Consider the following 21829-nt stretch of genomic DNA (forward strand, 5'->3'; position numbering starts at 1 on the left):
CAACAGTGGAGTATATACTCCATATAATTAACACAAACAAATTTTCCCTGTTACGTTATTTGCTTAAAGTGGTGAGGAAGGCTGATTCACATCAAATGTACAAGATAGTAGGCGACATCCAACAACAAATGTCAACGTGACATCACTTTGATTAGCCCAGTAACAAATAGTGAAATTGAGGTTAGTGATACTGAACCATCAGATTATAATTTCAGAATTAAGGAATAACAATGATATTGCTGAGAAGTGAAACAATATGCGAACTGTCATCCAAAGATTCTGAAACAAGTGACCTTTATTTGGCAGAAAAAATATAAATGTACAAACAAGTCAGTTAATATTTGGAAGGGAATACATAGAATCTTTTTTGCTCCATCCAATTTGCTTTTTCTTTCTAACACCAGTTAGTCCCTCAGCCGTTAGGGGTAAAACCCAATGGGACTCAGGGCAAGTAAGGCTAGCAACCTGCTTCCCTGGTACTTTAAATATGATGCTGGCAACAATCAGAGCAAAATGCCTCGGACCTTTGGAGGTGACGGAGTCCCACCTCTAACTGACAAACCAGGGACTCCTAACGTACGACTTGGCAAACAAGTGGTAATAAGATGGGGAGCTATTAATATGAATGGGGGCTACTCTGGGAAGAAGGTAGAGCTGGCAGAGGCTGCAAGTAAGATGGGGCTGGACGTTTTAGCTGTTAGTGACATTCGGGTAAGGAGTGAGAAAGAAGAGGAAGTGGGAGAATACAAGGTCTACCTGTCAGGAGTCAAAGCAGGAATAGCACAATGGGGTGTAGGGCTTTAAATCAGGAAAGAAATGGAACCCAGCGTAGCTGCAATAAGGTATGTAAATGAACGACTGATGTGGATAGATTTGACAGTGTCTAGCAAGAAAATTAGGATTGTGTCAGTATATTCGTATTGTGAAGGGACAGATCAAGATAAGATGGATAGTTTTTATAAGGCACTCAGTGATGTAGTTGTTAGAGTAAAGGACAAGGACAGTGTTCTGCTCATGGGGGATTTTAACGCCAGGATTGGAAATCGAACAGAAGGGTATGAAAATGTTATGGGTAAATTTGGAGAGGATATGGAGGCCAACAGGAACGGGAAACAACTCTTGGATTTCTGTGCCAGTATGGGCTTAGAAATCACAAACTCCTTTTTTAAACATAAGAACATTCACCGGTATACTCTATAGATGTAGCAGTCACGGCGAACAGGCTTAGATGGTGGGGTCATGTTACATACATGGGAGAAGCGAGGTTACCCAAGAGACTCATGGCTTCAGCAGTAGAGGGTAGGAGGAATCGGGGCAGACCAAGGAGAAGGTACCTGGATTCGGTTAAGAATGATTTTGAAGTAATAGGTTTAACATCAGAAGGGGCACCAATGTTATCACTGAATAAGAATTTTATAAGGGGGGTTATGCTCCAGACTGAACGCTGAAAGGCATAATCAGTCTTAAATGATGATGATGATGATGATGATGATGTTAACTGTCGAGTAATGTAGCAGCCTAATCTTTTTATTTAAATGACTGAGATGTAATGGATAATTGCTAACTGGTCTGACCACTATGTGAGTTGTTTCAGTCGGATTTGGGCTGCTCATTAATGCTACAACCAAAAATAGAGGTTTTCGCATTAATCACAATATATATATATATATATATATATATACTTTAAAGTCAGTTGCAGACAGTCACTATAATTCTCGTACATTTTCTATTTACGTTTAAGCTTCTCACAGGTAAAATATATTGAAATATTGACACACCCTGTTCTATCAATTTGCATGTGTTATCATCACTGCAATCCATTGGCTGGCATGGTACACATGAACGCTTAATTTCGGCACTCAGTGTTTACACTGATCAGCCAGAACATTACGACCACCTAGCTAATTGCCAGTATGTCCACATTTGGCACGGATAACAACAGCGACATTTCGTAGCATGGAGGCAATGAGACCTTGGTAGGTCGCTGGAGGGAGTTGAACCACATCTGCACACTCAAATCACTTAATTCCTATACTGGTAAATTTCAGGGAGGTGGTGATGAGCTCTGACGCTACATTAGATTGGGTTCAGATCTGGCGAGTTGGAGGGCTAGCACATTACTATGTTTCTCAAAGCACTCCGTCACACTCATGGCCCTGTGACATGGTGCACTATCTTGCTGAAAAATGCTACTTCCCTTGGGAAACATGACCATCATGAAGGGTTCTATGTGGTTGCAACCAGTGTATGATACTCCTTGGTCAACGTGGTGCCTTGCACGAGCTCCACTGGTCCCATGGATGGTCACGTGAGTGTTGCACAGAGCATCCTGAGTGGCTGCCAGCTTCCACAGTAAATGTGTCAAGAAACTGTGCTCCTGGAAGACGACGGGTTCGTGCCCTCCCATCAGTATGATGAAGACGGAATCGGAATTCATCATACCTTACAATGCTCTTCCACTGCGCCAATATCCGGTGGTGGTGATCACATGCCCATTTCGTTCATAGTTGCCAATGTCATGGTGTTAACATTGGCATATAAATGGATAGTCAGCAACAGAGGCTCATCATTAAGAGTGTTCAATACACTGTGTTTTCTGACACACTTGCGCCCTGTGCAGCATTTAAGTCTGAAGTTAGTTCCGCCACAGTTCGATGTCTGTCCTCTTTTATAAGTTTTCCCAGCCTACAATGTCCGACATCTGTAATGAGGAGTGGCTGCCCAACATCAAGATGTCTGGACGTGGTTTCATCTTGGTTTTGCCTTGTGTTGAAGATATTGACCACAGCATTCCTCGAACACCCAGTAAGTCTACATTTTATATCCTCTCTACTTCGACCATCATCAGTTATTTTGTTCTCCAAATAGAAAAACCCCTTTACTACTTTAAGTGTCTCATTTACTAATATAATTCCCTCAGCATCACCCGACTTAATTCGACTACATTCCATTATCCTCGTTTTGCTTTTGTTGATGTTCATCTTATATCCTCCTTTCAAGACACTGTCCATTCCATTCAACTGTTCTTCCAAGTCCTTTGCTGTCTCTGACAGAATTACAATGTCATCGGTGAACCTCAAAGTTTTTATTTCTTCTCCCTGGATTTTAATACCTACTCCAAATTTTTCTTTTGTTTTCTTTACTGCTTGCTCAATATACAGATTGAATGGCTGCTGCGCTGGACTTCCTCAGAGGCGCTGCTCCGCTGAGTAAGGAGCAGAAAAAGTTCTTGGACCACGACCTCACATCCCGGAAAGTATATCAACAGCCATGTCACCCGGTCGTGAAAGCCTTCATTCTACATACAGATTGAATAACATCGGGGAGAGGCTACAACACTGTCTCACTCCCTTCCCAACCACTGCTTCCCTTTCATGCCCCTCGACTCTTATAACTGCCATCTGCTTTCTGTACAAATTGTAAATAGCCTTTTGCTCCCTGTATTTTACCCCTGCCACCTTTAGAATTTGAAAGAGAGTATTCCAGTCAACATTGTCAAAAGCTTTCTCTAAGTCTACAAATGCTAGAAACGTAGGTTTGCCTTTCCTTAATCTTTCTTCTAAGATAAGTCTTAAGGTCAGTTTTGCTTACGTGTTCCAGTATTTCTGCGGAATGCAAACTGATCTTCCCCGAGGTCGGCTTCTATCAGTTTTTCCATTCACCTGTAAATAATTCGTGTTAGAATTTTGCAGCTGTGACTTATTAAACTGATAGTTCGGTAATTTTCACATCCGTCAACACCTGCTGTCTTTGGGATTGGAATTATTATATTCTTCTTGATGTCTGAGGGTATTTCGCCTGTCTCATACATCTTGCTCACCAGATGGAAGAGTTTTGTCAGGACTGGCTCTGCCAAGGCTGTCAGTAGTATTACCATCGTACAGTCAAGATATTGCTAATGTGTAGTCAGTCAGAGTGGACAGAAGCACTACCTTTCATCTTACTGGGAATAAGCAATGCAATGAAGGAGGATATTCAATGTTCTACAAGACAGTTAGTTCACAGCTAACAGTTGCAGTTTCAAGAGGTATTAATCTTCCTATATTCCACACAGCAAATGGAACCACAGTTTTGTATGCACTATGTACAATGACTCAGAAATCGAATGAGGAACATACAATGAATCAACATAAACAAACATGCTAAACAGAAGGTATTTGTGCACAAGGAGTTGGGAACAACAACCGTTTGTGGCTTCGAGATGACTCAGTGCATTTCGTACTTATTCTGTTGTAAGCTAGTCCTTACAAAGTGATATAAAGAGGAAGCTACACCTTCAAAATCGATAAAGATGTGAGATAAGAAATGATTTCCATCGAGAGTCTGAAATCATCATGCATGGAAGATGCTACCCTTCTTACTCAGCCTGATACATCGCTTTCTGAGCAGGAAACTGACAAGGCACTGACAGTTCCCTGGAACAGACCACAACATACAGCGAACCTGACAGTTCAGCTACGTAAAGTCCATCAGTCAGATGATGCACTACAATAAGTGAATAGTGATATCTTCGGAGTGTAAAAGGATTATCTTTGCTGCTGTCGGCCTAGCAACATGTTTGAGTCTCTTGTGTTTTTTTCTTTGTAGTATGTGTTTCTGTGGTAGAAATAAATAGTTATTTAAAGTAACCCTTTGTATTTTGCCATAACAAATATACAGGACGAGTTCCCAAATGTTCCTTGCATTCCTTCCACTTTTCTTGTAACATCTTTTCTGTACTCCCTTTAGTTTCCTGGGATATTTTCTTACTTTCTTGTAATGTTTTCGAATTTTCTTGTAATATGTCCTTTATATTCTATCGTGTTTTGAGATATTCATAAGCTTTCTTTGGATATGTAGGTGATTAAGTCTCCCATATCTAGCTTACCTTTTGCTGGTTTTACTGGTGTCTGAGGGTAACTCATTGAGTGACCTAAAGGGCCATCAACTGACAATACTGATTCATTTTTATCATCTTGCACTACCTCTATTTTCCAGGTACTTCATTCCCAAACTTTTGCATTGGCTGAGGAGACATCTGACTGTTCAAAATCCACTGGCAGGTACTGTTAAAGAACTCCTTGGTAACCCAAATTCTCTTCCTAATTAACAGCTAATTAAGTAAGCTATCATTGTCCCACTTAAATTCACTCAAAGTAGCTATTTGAATGAGGGACTGTGGATCCCTTACAAAATTGTTATTTTCTGTGCACTAACTCGTGTTATAATAATGTATTTTGGGCTTTTATTAATTGTTAATCTTTATTTCATTATCGTATTTTATTTTCGTGACATATTCCAAACGTTCCATGATGACTCAATTTTTTTTTTTTGAGAATACTTTCACACAAATAGCAAGATACATGAAAGTATGAAGTTATTTATGTTTTACAATAACTGGACAGAATAAATTATTACCTTATGAATAAATAAGAATGTAAACTGATGAAGCAATTTTCATTAAATAACCTTTCCTTAAGTGAAAACGTCATCTGATTTGCAGGTAAAAAATACTGTTGATCTCGTGTTATCAACAGGAAAAAATCAGATAATTTATAAAGTAAAAAGACACAAAAGTTACCATGGTTATCCATTATGATATTTGCTTTGGCCATTAATAAACTTGATTGTTATTATCTCCTTAATTCCGGTAGAATACTTTGATAAAATAAAGAACAAACCGCCTTCAGTCACAAGTTGCATTTATTTATTGCACTATGCATTTCGAGCCCTGGAGGCTCATCTTCAGGTGCTTTTTAGTGACTTTATTTCATGTGTTTTAGTTGTTTGCAGTTAACATTGTATACTGTCTGCTTCCGTTGTCCAGTAGGTATACACAATACACATCTTTAATTTTACGGTACATACTGGTATATATAGATATTCACACACTTTTTTGCACATTGTGTTAGCAGAACGTTCTGCTAACACAATGTGCAAAAAAGTGTGTGAATATCTATATATACCAGTATGTACCGTAAAATTAAAGATGTGTATTGTGTATACCTACTGGACAACGGAAGCAGACAGTATACAATGTTAACTGCAAACAACTAAAACACATGAAATAAAGTCACTAAAAAGCACCTGAAGATGAGCCTCCAGGGCTCGAAATGCATAGTGCAATAAATAAATGCAACTTGTGACTGAAGGCGGTTTGTTCTTTATTTTACGAAAGTAAAACAGTCGCGGACGAAACACTGGTAAACAATGGATAAAATTTTAAAAAAAAAGAATACTTTGATTTTTTAAATCATGGATAGCATCTTATTAACTCACTTTCACCTTTTGGTACTACTTAAAGGAATTTATGTTGTGCTTTTGTTCTGTCTAGCCAAGTGATTAAATCGAGGAAGCGACAGCCGGTGGTTAGGTTGGATCACATGACATTCCTCAAATCCTCCACTATAGCTGTACCTCCACTTGATGGAGGTCTTTACCTGACAGTCCGTTCCATTCTGCTAACATCTGGTGTGGATCAGCCTTAGCCAAGGTCACTGAATGAAAATTGTTTCATCAATTTATGTCGTTATCTAGGATCACTGTAGGCTTTTTCTTTGTCCAGGAATTGTAATACCTAAACCATTTGTTGATTTCCGCACTTAAATCAGTAAAAACGAAACCCTTATAAATGACTTTATTGTCTCTCTCTTTGTCTGTCTATCTGACTGTTCAAAACCGTTTTTCTCCAGAATGGGTAGACATAACCCAATGAAATTTATGTCACATATGAAGGTCAATGGTCCTTTGGAGACGTAAAAAAGGAAACTTCTTAGTCAACGCAATTAAAAGACGTGGTGATTTATGACACATGTTTTGATACTCGCAAACTAGCTCACAAAAACCTACAGGGTACTTATCGACGATCGAGAATCATGAAATTGGGCAAGAAGCAAGGTTTCACACTACAACTAAAGGAAAAAAATCCGAAAATTGTGAATTTGTGTTTATATTACACGATTTTTTTTCCTTTGTTGCAGTCAGGCAGCAGCAGCCAGCCAAAATACAGGCAGCAGCAACAGGGAAGTAACAGATTTCGTGACATTTTACGAGTTCCTATCCAGAAGCTAATTATATAATTTCATCTGTGTTCTTTGGTAGTTTAGTTCTTGAATTTCTGCGTGTTAATTTAATGTTTAATAGAGACAGTTCTCACGTTTTCGTTTGTGTGGAAAAGTAGCCGATTTTGGGACATTTTACGAGTTTCTAACCAGGAGTGAATTATTTGGTCTCATCTATGTACGGTCATACTCTAGTTTTCGAATCTCTGCGTGTTAATCTATTTTATTTAACACCGTTCTTGCGTTTTAGTTAGCGCCTAAAGTAAAATTGCATAGTGGGTGTCGGTGGTCGTTTGTTCGTTTGTTTTAAAGGCTAGTGATCGCTCGTCGACGTTAGACAGTCAATCATGCAGGCAGGCAGCATCAGCCGGTCGAGACACAAGCAGTAACATGAAAATACAGATTTTCTGACATTTTACGAGTTCTTAACCAGGAGCAAATTATACCGCTTCATCTGTGTCCTTTGGTAGTTTAATTTTGAATTTTCTGAATGTTAATGTAATATTTAATAGACAAAGTTATCGCGTTTCGTTTGTGTCAGACAGTGGCTGATTTTGTGACATTTTACAAGATCTGTAAGTAAATTGTTTAGTTTCACATGTGCTGAATCTCTGCGTATTAATCAAATAATAAAAAAAAACCACAGTTCTTGAATTATCGTCAGTGTGTACAGTAGAGCCTAGAAGTGTGTGGTGACAGTCGTTTGTTTGTGCAGAGTAGTTTTCTACCGTCTTTAGTATGGATAGGGATCGTGATTTCTCTGTGTAGATGCGAGCTCTCAGCCCCAGACTATGTTGGCTTCAGTTACACAGCTTGAGGCTGCAGTGAATAGGAATCGCTACTGTGGACGAGCCATGGCGACTCAATGGACGTCTAGCACAACCCCCGCACCAGCAGCCAGCCCAGGTACTGCGTGCAGTGAGGTTGACTCCTTGCCTGTGGTCGAGTGGGAAGTTGCCTCGGGGTGTGAGAGGCTGCGAAAGATTTCCCAGGGGGCCGAATACAAGGTCTCCCCAGTTAGTCTGAGAGAAAGGTTCTAAGTGTTCTCTTTGACTGGCAATGTCCCCCAGCCAGATGTAGTCACTTGTCCTATTTCAGGGAAACATCTCAGACTGCAAGACTGAGGCAGTCATAGAGGATGGAAATATTGATAGCTGGAAGCTCCAATGTTAGGTGCATTATGGGGCTGCTTGGAAACATGGATGCCAAGGAGAGCAAGAAAGACAGTGTGCACTCTTTGTGCATACTGGGTGGAGTCATTCCAGGTGTAGGACAGCTCCTTCTGATTACCATGAAAAGCACAGGGTGCAGCCAACTGCAGGTGGTGGCTCATGTTGGTACACATGAAGTGTGTAGCTTTGGAACAGAAGAGATATTCTCTCTGGTATCGAGCGACTATCAGGAGTGGTAACGGCTGTCTGTCTTGTTTGTGAGATGAAAGCAGAGCTCACCATTTGCAGCATAGTCGACAGGACTGATTGCGGACCTCTGGTATAGAGCTGAGTGGAGGGAGCTGAATCGAAGGCTCAGGTAGTTCTGCGATGGTGTAGGCTACAGATTCCTCTACTTGCGCCATGGGGAAGTGGAGTTTTTGGCTCCACTAAATAGGTCAGAAGTCCATTATAGGCAGGGCGTGGCAATAAGGGTAGCAGGGGACGCAAATCATGGACTGGGCGTTTTTTTTTTAAATGTTAGATGGTCTTGAGTAAACACAGAAAGGGCTTTAGTCTCAAAAGGTACAGATCGAACACAGGAAGAATGTAGATCTAGTAACCATCGGTATAAATGTTGTAAATTGTCGTAGCTGTGTTGGGAAACTACCAGAGCTCCAAGCTCTATGGTTAGCACACTGGACTCGCATTCGGGAGGACGACGGTTCGATCCTGTCTCCGGCCATCCTGATTTAGGTTTTCCGTGATTTCCCTAAATCGTTTCAGACAAATGCCAAGATGGTTCCTGTGAAAGAGCACGGCCTATTTCCTTCCCAATCCTTCCCTAAACCGAGCTTGCGCTCCGTCTCTAATGACTTCGTTGTCGACGGGACGTTAAACACTAACCACCACCACCTCCAGGCTCTAATAGAAAGCACTAATGCTCAAATCGTTATAGACACTGAAAGCTGGTTAAACCTGGAGATACGTTCAGCTGAAATTTTTGCAAAAGACCTAATGGTGTTCAGAAAATTTAAGTTAAATACAGTTAGCGGTAGCGTGTTTGCTGCTGAAATGAAATGTCGTGTGGCTAGGACCTCTTGTCAGGTAGACCGGTCGCCTGGGGCAAGTCTTTTTAGTTGACGCCACTTCGGCGACTTGCGTGTCGATGGGGATGAGATGATGATGATGATGAAGACAACACAGCGTTTGCTACTATTAGGAGTAGTTTGTCTTGTAGCGAAATTGAAACAGATAGTTCTGTGAGTTAGTATGGATAAAGGTCATTCTTGGCAACCAGTGTGGTATAATAATTGAATCCTTTTACCGACCTCCAAACTCAGATGATACAATAGCTGAAAGCTTCAAAGAAAACTTGAGTTTAATTTTAAACATGAACCCAACTCGTACACTTATAGTTGATGGTGACTTCAATTTACCCTCGATGTGTTGGCGAAAATACTTGTTTAAATTCGGAGTTATGCATAAAACATCATCCACAACTGTACTAAATGCATACTCTGAAAATTATTTCGAAACGTTAGCTCATGAGCATACTCAAATAGTAAACAGTTGTGAAACCACACTTGATATCTTAGCAACAAATAATCCTGAGCTAATAACGAGCATAAAAACGGATATAGGTAGTAGTCAACTCAGGGTTGTCGTAGTGAGACTGAAAACCGTAACTCCCAAATCCACCAAAAATATATGAAAAATATATCTATGAAAAAAGGCAGATAAAATTTGCTTGACGTCTTCCTGAGAGACAATCTCCACTCCTTCCAAATTGACAATGTAAGAGTAAAACGGATGTGGCTTGAATTCAAAGAAATAGTATTGACAGCAGTTGAGCGATTTATACCAAATAAATTAAGAAACGATGAAACTGATCCCCCATGGTTCACAAGACAGGTCAGGACACTGTTGCAGAAACGACGAAAAAAGTATGTCAATTTTAAACGAACGCAATATCCTGAAGATTGGCGATCTTTTACAGAACCTCGAAATTTAGCATGAACTTCAATGCGAGATGCTTATAATAGCTTTCACAACGAAACTGTCTCGAAACGTGGCAGAAAATCCAAAGATATTCGTGTCGTATGTAAAGTATGCTAGCGGCAATAATCGACGACAGCGCTGCTAAAACAGAGTTACTAAACACAGTCTGCTGAAATTCCTTCACCAAAGAAGACGAAGTAAGTATTCCAGAATTCGAATCTAGAACAGCTTCCAACTTGAGTAACTTGGGTGTAGAAATCCTCAGAGTAGTGAAGCAGCTTAAATCACTAAATAAAAGCAAGTATTGTAGTCCAGACTTAGGCTCCTTTCAGCGTACTCTGATACAATAGCTCCATACTTAACAATCATATGTAACCGGTCGCTCACGAAAAGATCCATACCCAAAGACTGGAAAGTTACACAGGTCACACCAGTATTCAAGAAAGGCAATAGCAGTAACCCACTAAATTACAGGGCCATATCATTAACATCGATATGCAGCAGGATTTTGAAATATATATTGTCTTTGAGCAATATGAAGAGAATGGTCTATTGACATAGAATCAAAATGGATTTAGAAAACATCGTTCTTGTGAAACACAACTAGCTCTTTAGTCACACGATGTGGTGAGTGCTGTTGATAAAGGATTTCAAATTGATTCTATATTGACTTTTCAGGGTTTCCCATCAGGTCTGTTGTAAATCCACTTCTCGGGTTTGCTGCCAGATAGTATTGTGTAAATCTCACAATGTGTCGTCAATTCAGCTGTTCGACATCTTCAGATGTTGCTGTCACTGCTACGCAGTGTAGGATCCTTACGAGATAGGATTAATGGAGCACATGGAGAAAATTCAAAGAAGGGCAGCACATTTTGTATTGTGGAGAAATAGGGGAGAGAAAGTCACTGACATGGTACAGGATTTAGGGTGGACATAATTAAAATAATCGTTTTTCGTTGCAGTAGGACTTTCTTACGAAATTTCTGTCACCAACTTTCTCATCCAAATGCGAAAATATTTTGTTGACGCTGGCCTACATAGGGAGAAACCATCATCATAATAAAATAAGGGAAATCGGAACTCACATGGAAAGATGTATGTTTTCGTTTTTTTCCACACACTGTTAGAGAGTGAAATAACAGAAATTTTGAAAGTGCTTCGATGAACTTAGGCGTGATTTGGGGAAAATCCATGTAAATGTAAATGTAGATGTTATCAGACTGTCTGTTTATCTGTATGTCCGTTAAGACCCCCTTTTTCTCACGAACAGGTATATGTATCAAGTTGAAATTTATGTCACATGCTAAGATCTATGCTCCCTTGGCGGTATAATAAATGTTAGATTTTAACTCAATGCAATCAGAAGATATGGCCTCAGAAGATATGGCCACTTCTGTCACATATTTTGACACTTATCAAAACCTGTAGGATACTTTCCATTGGTATAGGAGCATGAAATTCGGCAAGAAGAAAGGTTTCACAGTTCAAATAATAGAGAAAATCTGAAGTCATTAATTTGTGACTATATCACACAAAAAGATTTTTTGTCTTTGTTATCCATCTGTTTGTCTGTTCCTCCATCCGTTACGATCCCGTTTCTCAGGAATGGGTAGATTGATGAAGCTGATATTAGTCACATTTAGAGGTCTGTAATCCTATGGGGGTGTAAAAATTGTTAATATTCTATGTTATTTCAGTCAAAAGATATGACCATTTATGTCAGATATATTTCGTACTAGCAAACTCACTCATTAAAACCTACATAGAAGTTCCCCTTGGCATAGAATCATGAACGTTCGAAGAAGAAGGGTATCAGTACAAGTAAAGGAAAAAACTGCCAAAAAATAGTTCTTTTGTCATTTGCCATCCGATTCCAAACTTGAAATTAAAACTTTCTCGGAAGTTTTGGAATCCCTGGGACCAATATATTGCCAGTATCAGTGTCCATAAAAGGTAAAAATCATCGAGATCCTCGGTTTCCAGGGAGGATGAACTGTCTGTATTCAAAATTCAAAATGTATGGAACACTCAGCACGCGTGTCCTACCAGAACCTGGCCAATTTTTCGCTTTTAAATGTGCGGCGTCTTTTGTGCAAGAGCTCTTAAGGCCAGTTAACACTGGTCATCACATCGTGTCACAGCTCCATCTACCACGATGTTGTGCACCATCACATCAGGGTGTATTCACACTGATCGTCACATCAAGTCACATCAATTAGCTTAACACAGTCCAAACAGTGAAAGCAAGGCTACAAGTTACAATTTGTGATGCAAAAAGTTGAAGTATAGTATAGCAATTGAGGAACTTACAACGATAAAGTTTATTAATGGCCATGGCAAACTTCATGAAGTTATCGTGTTGATCTGCATTGTGTAGTAATGTGCTGCAAAGTAAAACAACATTTTACAATATCGACAGTTATTTGATACGAAAATATGTACATATAGACACATCAATAAATATTTATAAGAGAATAAATAAAGACTGTTAGCCTTATTCATTATGTTTATTTTATTACATAACTAATAATGTCATAAACAACTTATTTCATTAGAGCTGACGTTTTCACCTGAAATGTTATTTAATGAAAATTGCTTCGTCGACTGATGTTCTTAATTATATACAGCATAGGCAGCAGATCTGTTATTGTGAAACTTAAATAATTTTTCACTCTCAGGTATCTGTTCTCACTTGTGGAAGAACACTCAACTAAGGAAATATAATGGAAAATTTGAAATTTGCCACGAAAACAAAAGTAACACTTTGATCAGCCAAAACATAATGACCTACTATCGATATAAACCCGTCAAGGCGATAACAGCTTCACCAAGAGAGGAAAGACCGCTAGTCAGAAACATCAACAGTGCATGTCTTATCAGTGAATGTGATGTCCATGTGGAGAATGGGGAGCGCGTGCAATCTATCGGAGTTTGACCAAGGGTATGTTGTAATGGCCCAGAGGCTTGGCACAAGCATTTCGGAAACTGCATGACTTGTTGGGTGTTTGAGGAGTGCAATGGTCAGTTTCTTCAACACATGGCGAAACTAAGGGGAAACCACATCAGGGTGGCCACTTCTCATTACAGATGACGAATGTTGTAGACTAGAAAGGTCGGTAAAACAGGACAGGCAGTGAACTAGGACAGGCAGCGAACAGTGATGGAACTTATATCAGACTTTAATATTGGGCACAGTACTAGTGTGTCCGAACAAACACTGTACCAAACACTCTTAACAATGGGCCTCAGCAGCTGGCCACCTATGCATATGCCAATATTAGCATCAAGACATCGGCAACAATGACTGACCTGGACATGTGAGCATCAGTACTGAACACTCGTGCAGTGGCAGAGCATTGCATCGCCTAATGAATCATGATATTGTCTTTATAATGCCAATGGGAGAGCGCGAATCTGTCGTCTACCAGGGGAACAGCTCCTTGACATGTGTACTGCGAGATGGAGACAAGCTGGCAGCAGGTCCATTATGCTCTGTGGAACATTCACGTGGACATCCATGGGTCCAGATGGGCTTGTTCAAGGTACCATGATGCCCAAGGAGTATCGTAAGCTGGTTGCAGACCACGTACACTCCTTTATGGTGATTGTTTCCCCACGGTAGTGGCATTTTTCTGCAAGAGAATGCACCATGTCATTAGGGCATGAGTGTGATAGAGCAATTAGAGGAACACTCTGACTAGTTCCAATTGATATGCTGGCCCCAATTCACCAGATCTGTACCTGATCGAACATATTTTGGATGTGATTGAACGGGGTGTCAGAGCTCATCACCTCCCTCCCTGGAATCTATGGGTATTGGGTGAGTTGTGTGTGCAGATGTGGTGCCAACTCCCTCCAGCGACCTACCAAAGCCGCATTTCTTCCACGACACGGTACGTCGCCGCTGCTACTCGTGCCAAATGTGGACATATCGACTTTTGGGTATGTGTTCTTAATGTTCTGGCTGATCAGTGTAAAATAAAAATTAAGACGCAAAGGCACGAAATCCACTACTATGAAATGACCGAGAACGGTGAAGATAGATTAATTTAGGAGACGACAACATCGTCAAAACTTCCTTCGCGAGAGAGCTAGACGTGACGTGAAGTAACGTGACGGTTCGATAACGGCCTGCGTGAATGCTGCCATTCGAAGTGTACTGTGGAATGTTTCGACATGACACGATTTGACGGCCAGTGTGAATTGACCTTCTGAGGAAAAATTTTGAAGTGCTCATGGAGGCTTTGCAGCGTACTACGAAAACAAAGCAACAATAAAATAAAGTCTGCGAAAATACAGAAGCGCGAACTCTACTACTTACTATGGAGAAAACACAGAAGCACGAACTCTACCACTACTATAGAGTTAGTGGACGCGACGCAACTTTCAATGATAGCAGACGATGTCACTCTTCTATCCACAAACATCTACGACAGAACTTTCTTCCCAAGAGAAACCTTGATACTGACTACCGTTTTGCTCGGCATGTGTGAATACTACGATTTGCATTGTATTGTGGCACATTTTCACATTCTGTTCCATCGACTTTCAATCTACCTTAACTATGACGTGAAAGTAGTTATAAGCGATTAATATTTTAGTTTCCCCTAGGAATGAATATACCATAAAGTAAAACTGGAGGAATTTCGTCGCTACGAAATATTGCAAACCGTGATAAATCGTTATTGTGCCAACTGTCAGGTCTTTGGGTACACTTTCATTTGGTGTTCTAGGAAGCCATTTCACAAAGCTGCCGCAGCATAATTTATTACAACACAAACAAAACAGTACAACAAAGTGCAGGAAAAATTTCAAAAATATCTTTGGCCATCTCTTATAGCCAATAATAAAAAAATGTCGAAATGTGAACTGTAAGTGTTGTTGCAAAGAAGCGAAATGCCCTTGCGTATATCTCTTCAGAGCTTTAAAAGCACTTGTTCTACACGTGGAATTCAAATTGCAAATATGCTTATGAATTGTATGTGCAGTATCCATGACACTTTTGAATTGGATATATCTGGGCCAGTGAAGAACGCGAGGTGCTTGCGAGTGAACTTTAGTCTAGACATTACAGCAGAGATCACTGTGTTAGAAGCAATATATTCTCATTCTAATTTCGACACAAGGCCCCACAATCCCCCCGAAAATAACCTACGGTGAACAGTGGACAGATTGAATAGCGGCCACTATGGTGGTAGACTTACGTCCGAAATCTGCTTTCGTTTGTATCGTAGTGTCTTTAAAGTTCGATAGTCAAAACAAAATATGATAGGCGTGATGGATAACAATTATAATTTATATTCTGCTGTATATGTTTAGGGATACGAAAGATGGGTGGAACTATACTATCTTTCAGTCATTTGCAGTCTGCATAGCTCGCAAGGAAATAACTTTCCTCAGATTGTTTTCTGTTAGTCGCACACCTTGCCTATTGACTCCATTTAGCCAGTTTTCTAAAAGCTGTGGTTCTGAAACAGAGAACATCGATTAAATGCACATTCATTATCATGTTGTGACATTTTTATCAGTGCATTACCATACAAAACATCTAAATGTATCATTGTAGCTGTGAAAGGTAATATTCATTGTGTTTACATGCGACACATCTTCTTAGATACGAAAACAGATATTCGAAGGTCGTTTTTCGCAATCGTGTTTACATATTAAGGTCTGAAGCCGATTTGATAGCCCAATTGAATATGGCGCCTGGGAAACAGCTATTCTAGTTTCTGATTTAGCCAGAGTGCTTGCTATTTCTTGTCACTAGACAGTTTCATGCTCAGCCCAACATTATAACAATACATCACACTGTCCATATTAGGCGAATATTTTGAAAACAAGCCATAACCTGACAGTCCAAGTAAGTTTAAAAAACGATTGTGCCTTTACATGGGGGCAACATTCGATTGTGGAAGAGGAAAACCGGCAGCTAAAAACGGATTTCCAGAACCGATATAGACGTGTTTACATGATCAAATAGAAACGGTATTGTGAAATTGGTTTACAAAATTTGGTTTTGGGTGCCCCCTGCAAACAAAGTGATTGGTTACTTTATCGACTTTATTTGTGCATTTAAATGCTATCTTCGTTAGTTTTTTTCACATAAACTGTAAAGTGTAGACAGCAATTACTACTAACAAATACTTTATATATCCCCCAATAAATACATAATGTTCGATCCGTGTCGCTGCACACCACAATGAACTACTGCAGCTACATCGCTCTTTTGGAGTCTGGTTCCTTTTAAAAACGCCCTGCTTCATCCATAGACAGTTTCGATTACAGTCAAACATAACAGTCGCGACATTTCGCGCCGATTTTATTGCCTACTGCACCAGCAGTTCGCCAAGTGGGCAGTAAGTAAAAATGTTGAGTTCGGTGTGATCGTGAAAGCGAAAGCGAATAGCAGTTGTGTATTTCGGTTTGTACAGTGGTTTTTACAAACTGGAGTGTCTGTAGCACAATAAATTGTCGCGGCACTCACTGCTGTAATAGTTGTCACCATTTGACAGCTGGAGCAACACTAGCGTTCCAAGCGGCGAGAATGGAGAACGGCGGATGCATAATGTTTGTTTTGTATCCCTTTCTTACGTGATTTACGAAGTATTTGATTTATTTTCTGCCTACAAGAGCTTGCATAATATCAGAAGACATACATGGTTCTAAACTAAGAGCAAGTAGAGATAAAAAAATCATGAATACAGTGAAAAGCTACAACACATTCATGAAGAAACCCTTGTGACGTTGGATAGAACTGCAGCTTACCACGTTTATATCCAAAGAGTATAAACAGACAGATTCACACGTAAGAAGCACAGATATCATCCTCTATGTGCAAAAGGTATCTACGACCCATTTGTCGTTTCGTAGGCCTACTCGTTTTGGTCATTGTCGCTTGCTGCCACAAGTACGACTTTCATCTTTATATTATTCTAAGTGGAACAAACAACTGCCAAATAGTGGGAGGAATATGCTGTGCGTGTAAACCCCATGTCCTCAAAGCCAATTATACTTTCAGACTTACTGTTTTATATTAAATTTGCCATTAGACACATTTCGTCCAATGACATATTCACTAGTTTATCAGTATCGGAGAAATGCTATATACCTTGCGCTTTAAAAGGTGGAATATATTGTCACTTATCCCACATTTTATTTGTATGTCTTCCATATACCTTTTAATGTACACACTGATGGAAGCATGAAACATTCTGACAAAACCCGTATACCAAAGTGCTGTAATGTAACAAATATAGAGCAAACAGTTTATTTTCGTCTTTCCATCTTGCAGCACGTTTCTCCTTCAATGGTATGCTAATAAATTGCAACTGTTTTAAAATATCAAGATCTCATAGTCTTCGAAATTTGCTTTTCCTCCTTCGCTTGAGATACAGTTTCTGTTGCTGTCTGTACTTAAAATGATATACACTTTCCTTGTCCTGTAATAGTTTTGAGCGAAGTCTGGCGATCTGCACATTCTGACACTTCGCACGCATTTGCAAGACACAAATAACTGCCCTTAATCTAACCATTCTATCGCCAAAGCAGGTATATGGTGACGATTCAGATGAATTCGGCACTGATGTATGGAGAGTTGAAGTGGCTGCTTCTGTGTCATAGGACGGTTTGACAGCATTAGACGGATTGTCGAACCTTTGTGGCAGTTTCTTCATTGTCCGTTGAGGTGGCTTATTTGGGATGTCAAACATTTCGCATGGGTTTATTATTGTCCGCATTCATGAACAAAACTTGGCATTACTATAAACGTAAAGAGCGTCTTTTTTCATATGATCTTCTCTTCTTCTATTCACTAGCCATTTTCTGCTCTTAAAACGAAACACTAATCATTAATACACATAGAGTTTGCAAGCCAATCCTAACGACACAATATAGTAACATGATGGTATACACTTCTCAGGGTCCTTAGGAAACCTAAAAGGACAGATGTGACGTCTTGTTGTTGTTGCTGCAGTTTATTGCGTTGCAGACGCTCCCGTTTGAAAACCAAAATACACATTACTATTCACTTTCACAATCGCGCCAAACTCAACATTTTTACTTACTGGCCACTTTGCAAGCTGCTGACGCAGTAGGTAACAAAATCGACGCGAAGTGTCATTCTTGTTATGTTAATCTGTGGTCGCGACTGTTACGACTGTGGATTCGATAGTCAGCTAGGATCACAAAGCACATGTATGGTTCAAAATGTTTGTAAACAAAACGATAGAAACGTGAGTGAGTGCGTTGACTTTATTGGTTATGTGTTTGTATAGTGTACTATAGTACCAGAATGCGAACTCTGCTGCTTGTGCATGTGGGTAGACTGCGCATACCACCCGTGTCACATGAATTCAGTATACTAACATTCGGAACCTGCGTAAGAGATTTAATGATTCGATGTTCGTCTTCAAGTACCAAAAGACTTTATCATTTTACACATTCGCAACATAATTTAAATTATGAAAAAATCATCAGAAAAGATAATAGACAGAATTTTGTTTTAGGCGAAATTAGGTCTAAAATTATATACAATTCTGTTCTGCACCGATTAGAATGGGAAAATAGATTGGCAGGCTTCAAGAAGAAAAGAAAAACGTTGACCCGCGGTGAGTCATATGACTGCAGCCCTGTCGCATTAAAGTACGTAGAAGACATTGCAGATAGCGAAACGGAAGAACAGCCAGAAGCGGTGTTCAAAGATGAAAAAGTGGACTTTCCGTACAGGACTTACAGTGAATTTGGCAGTAGTAGTCTCCATTCTTCTCGGAATAATTCTGGTGAAAATGGTACTGGAAAAATAATGGAGTCTGAGTTTAGTACAGAACCTGTTCCAAAAGAACAGACCAGTGAGCATTATATAAAAAGTTGGATGAATGATTATGAGTGCTATGATGGTGATGATATAGAACCACCCTGGGAACTTAACTATGGTACACCTGACACAAATATTCCTGTGAGTAATACCCCATGTGGGGGATGTGGTGCTTTATTACACTGTCGGGACACTGCAATACCTGGCTATCTACCAAGTGAGATATTTCTTCGTCTGAATGAAACTAACATTAGTGGGACCCTGTGCCAACGATGTCATTTCATTAGGTATTACAACACCGTTCTTAGTGTCACAGTACCTGCTACTGAGTATCCGAAACTTTTATCCGAAATCAGGAACAAAGTTGCACTTGTTGTTTTGATGGTAGATGTCACTGATTTTCCGTGTAGCATTTGGCCACAAATACTTGATATAATTGGCAGAAAACGACCAGTGGTGGTTGTTGGGAATAAGATTGATTTACTTCCCCAGGACTGCAGTGGTTTTCTTGATCATGTCAAGAAATGTATCATTAAAAGTCTTGATCAGACTGGTTTGTCTGCTGCAAACATAAAACATGTAGAGCTGATAAGTGCTCGCACTGGATATGGGATTGAGGAACTTATTACAAGGTTACAAAATATGTGGCACTACAAAGGAGACGTATATCTGGTAGGTTGTACCAATGTTGGAAAGTCTAGCCTGTTTAATGCTCTTCTGCAATCTGATTTCTGCAAAGTAAAGGCAGTGGACCTTATTGAAAGAGCTACTACATCCCCTTGGCCTGGAACAACAATGAATTTGCTCAAGTTTCCTATACTTCGTCCGTCTGGGTGGAGGCTGTATATGCGCACTAAGCGTCTTTTGGCTGAGAGAGAACGCAAACAAGCAGAAGATAAACTCCGGCATTTTCAGTTGAAACATATGAATGATGTTCAGTACGCCACACTTGTAGGTCACATTGGAAGGACATTTCAAAATGAAGAACAACCTGAAGTGAACGATCCATTTTATGTTAGTAAATCACTCACTGCCAAACAGTCAGGTATAAACCCTGAAGATCCTGAATTTAGTGAAAGCAGATGGTGTTTTGATACGCCAGGAACAGTTCAGCCCGATCAGATCCTGAATTTGCTTACTACAGAAGAACTTATTTTGACATTGCCAAAGAAGATCTTGATCCCTCGCTCATTTTGCTTAAAACCCCAAAGAACTTTGTTTATTGCTGGTCTAGGAAGACTAGACTATGTTGATGGAAATGAATCTGTTAGGTTCACAGTATTTGCATCAGATTGTCTGCCTGTCACTATATGCCAAACGGACATTGCAGACACTGTATATTCGTCGCTTCTAGGCTCTTCACTGTTTGTTGTACCATGTGGTGGAGACAAAAGATTATCACAGTGGCCACAACTTGCAACTACTCCAAAGAGCATTTCTGTTGTGGGTATCAGTTCACAAGAAAGCTGCGCTGATATTGTGTTGTCATCTGCTGGATGGATTGCTGTCACTCCTCCTAAGGATCATGTATGCAAATTGCAAGCATGGACTCCAGATGCAAGAGGAATATATGTGCGTCAGCCTGCCTTACTGCGGTATTCTGTTAACCTGCGCGGTGCCAGAATACGTAAAACTCCAGCATACAGAATGGGGCGTGCTGTTTATGTCAAGAATTAGTTTTGATTTAACGCAAGCTGCTCAGGTACATCTAACACAAACAATATATGAAAAATGAATTATATTTGGCTTATCAGTAATTATTAAGAATAAAGTTGAATTGTAGCTCACCAGTAGTTTTCTTCTGATATAACTTGTTCCTTTGCTCTAGAGAAATGTCTTACTTTAAAACAAGCATTTAAGGATTTAATTGACAGATTTTACAATGAAACTTTTAGTTTTGAAACAATATTGTTCTTATTAGATACCATTCTGAATTTTTAGTGCAATAGGCAGTAGAACTGAAACATCAGTGGCAGTGTGAATAACATTTTAGGACCAACAAAATGATAAATTTTTGACTGTAGTAGAATACCTCTGTAACCATCCAGGTCAGATTCATTATAGGCTTATTTTACCAATGGGATTAACTGAACCCTTCGATACTGCAGTGCTTCAGCAATTCACACCAACATTGTAAATTTTCAACTGAACCTTGGCTACACTACAGATCGGTATGTCACCACAACTAAGATTTCATATTCCCTTAAATCCTTGCCTTCCAACATAAAATAGACTTCTAGCTTTGCTACAGGCAAGCCTGTCACAGCAACCTACATTCCAAAAAATAATGTGGACACAACATCGGTATTGTCAGTGTTCTGTTTTCTTACTGTTTGTGCATACATAACTTCATAGATCACAGTATTGTTACCTGCCGAGAGGAAGGAGTCATCTGACACTGGTAGGTTCAGTTGACCCTTCCAAGATTGCTAATATGATAAATGTAGGTGTAGGTACTCAAATGCTTGATGTTTTAAATGGAACAGGCTGTATGCTATTATGAAAATTCTTGTCAACATTGTGATATTTCAGCCCACTCTTGAAATCTTGGTTGTGGTGACAGACTGATCTGTAATGTAGCCCATGGTCTATGTTGGGTTGGAAGGTGACAATTTGTTTCTAAGTTTTCAAAGCCAAGAAATGTGAATCCCAAATAAAGGTAGTGGTAACAAATTGACTTTCATGTGCCTTAATGTTTTCCGTTGCACCATAAGTAACACCTTTCATCATAAAACCAAAAAATTGCAAAGTAAATTAAAAAGACCTATATTAGGCAATGAACCTGTTTCCAAGTATTTTTAGCGTATTGAATATGTGTGTCATGC

The 21829-nt window shown here is 39.7% G+C and overlaps 1 protein-coding gene across 6 annotated transcripts in view; it reads left to right on the forward strand.

Moving 5' to 3' along the window:
- Positions 1-4848: 4848 nt before the first annotated feature.
- The window catches only part of LOC126335451 (nitric oxide-associated protein 1), a 34855-nt gene continuing 17874 nt past the window's right edge, over positions 4849-21829 (forward strand). Inside the window, exon 1 of one of the 6 annotated variants that reach the window (XR_007564878.1) lies at positions 4849-5042. Coding sequence is in view for 1 of the 6 variants with exons in the window: in XM_049998741.1 (XP_049854698.1) it covers positions 18483-20681 (2199 nt within the window). In the remaining 5 variants the exon portion in view is untranslated. Of the gene's footprint in view, positions 5043-18318; positions 20707-21829 lie in introns of those variants that run through there. The other 5 variants (XM_049998741.1, XR_007564875.1, XR_007564877.1 and 2 more) reach the window with 5 other exon arrangements.

The sequence above is a fragment of the Schistocerca gregaria genome, chromosome 2 (genome assembly GCF_023897955.1).
Source record: "Schistocerca gregaria isolate iqSchGreg1 chromosome 2, iqSchGreg1.2, whole genome shotgun sequence".
NCBI lineage: Eukaryota > Metazoa > Arthropoda > Insecta > Orthoptera > Acrididae > Schistocerca > Schistocerca gregaria.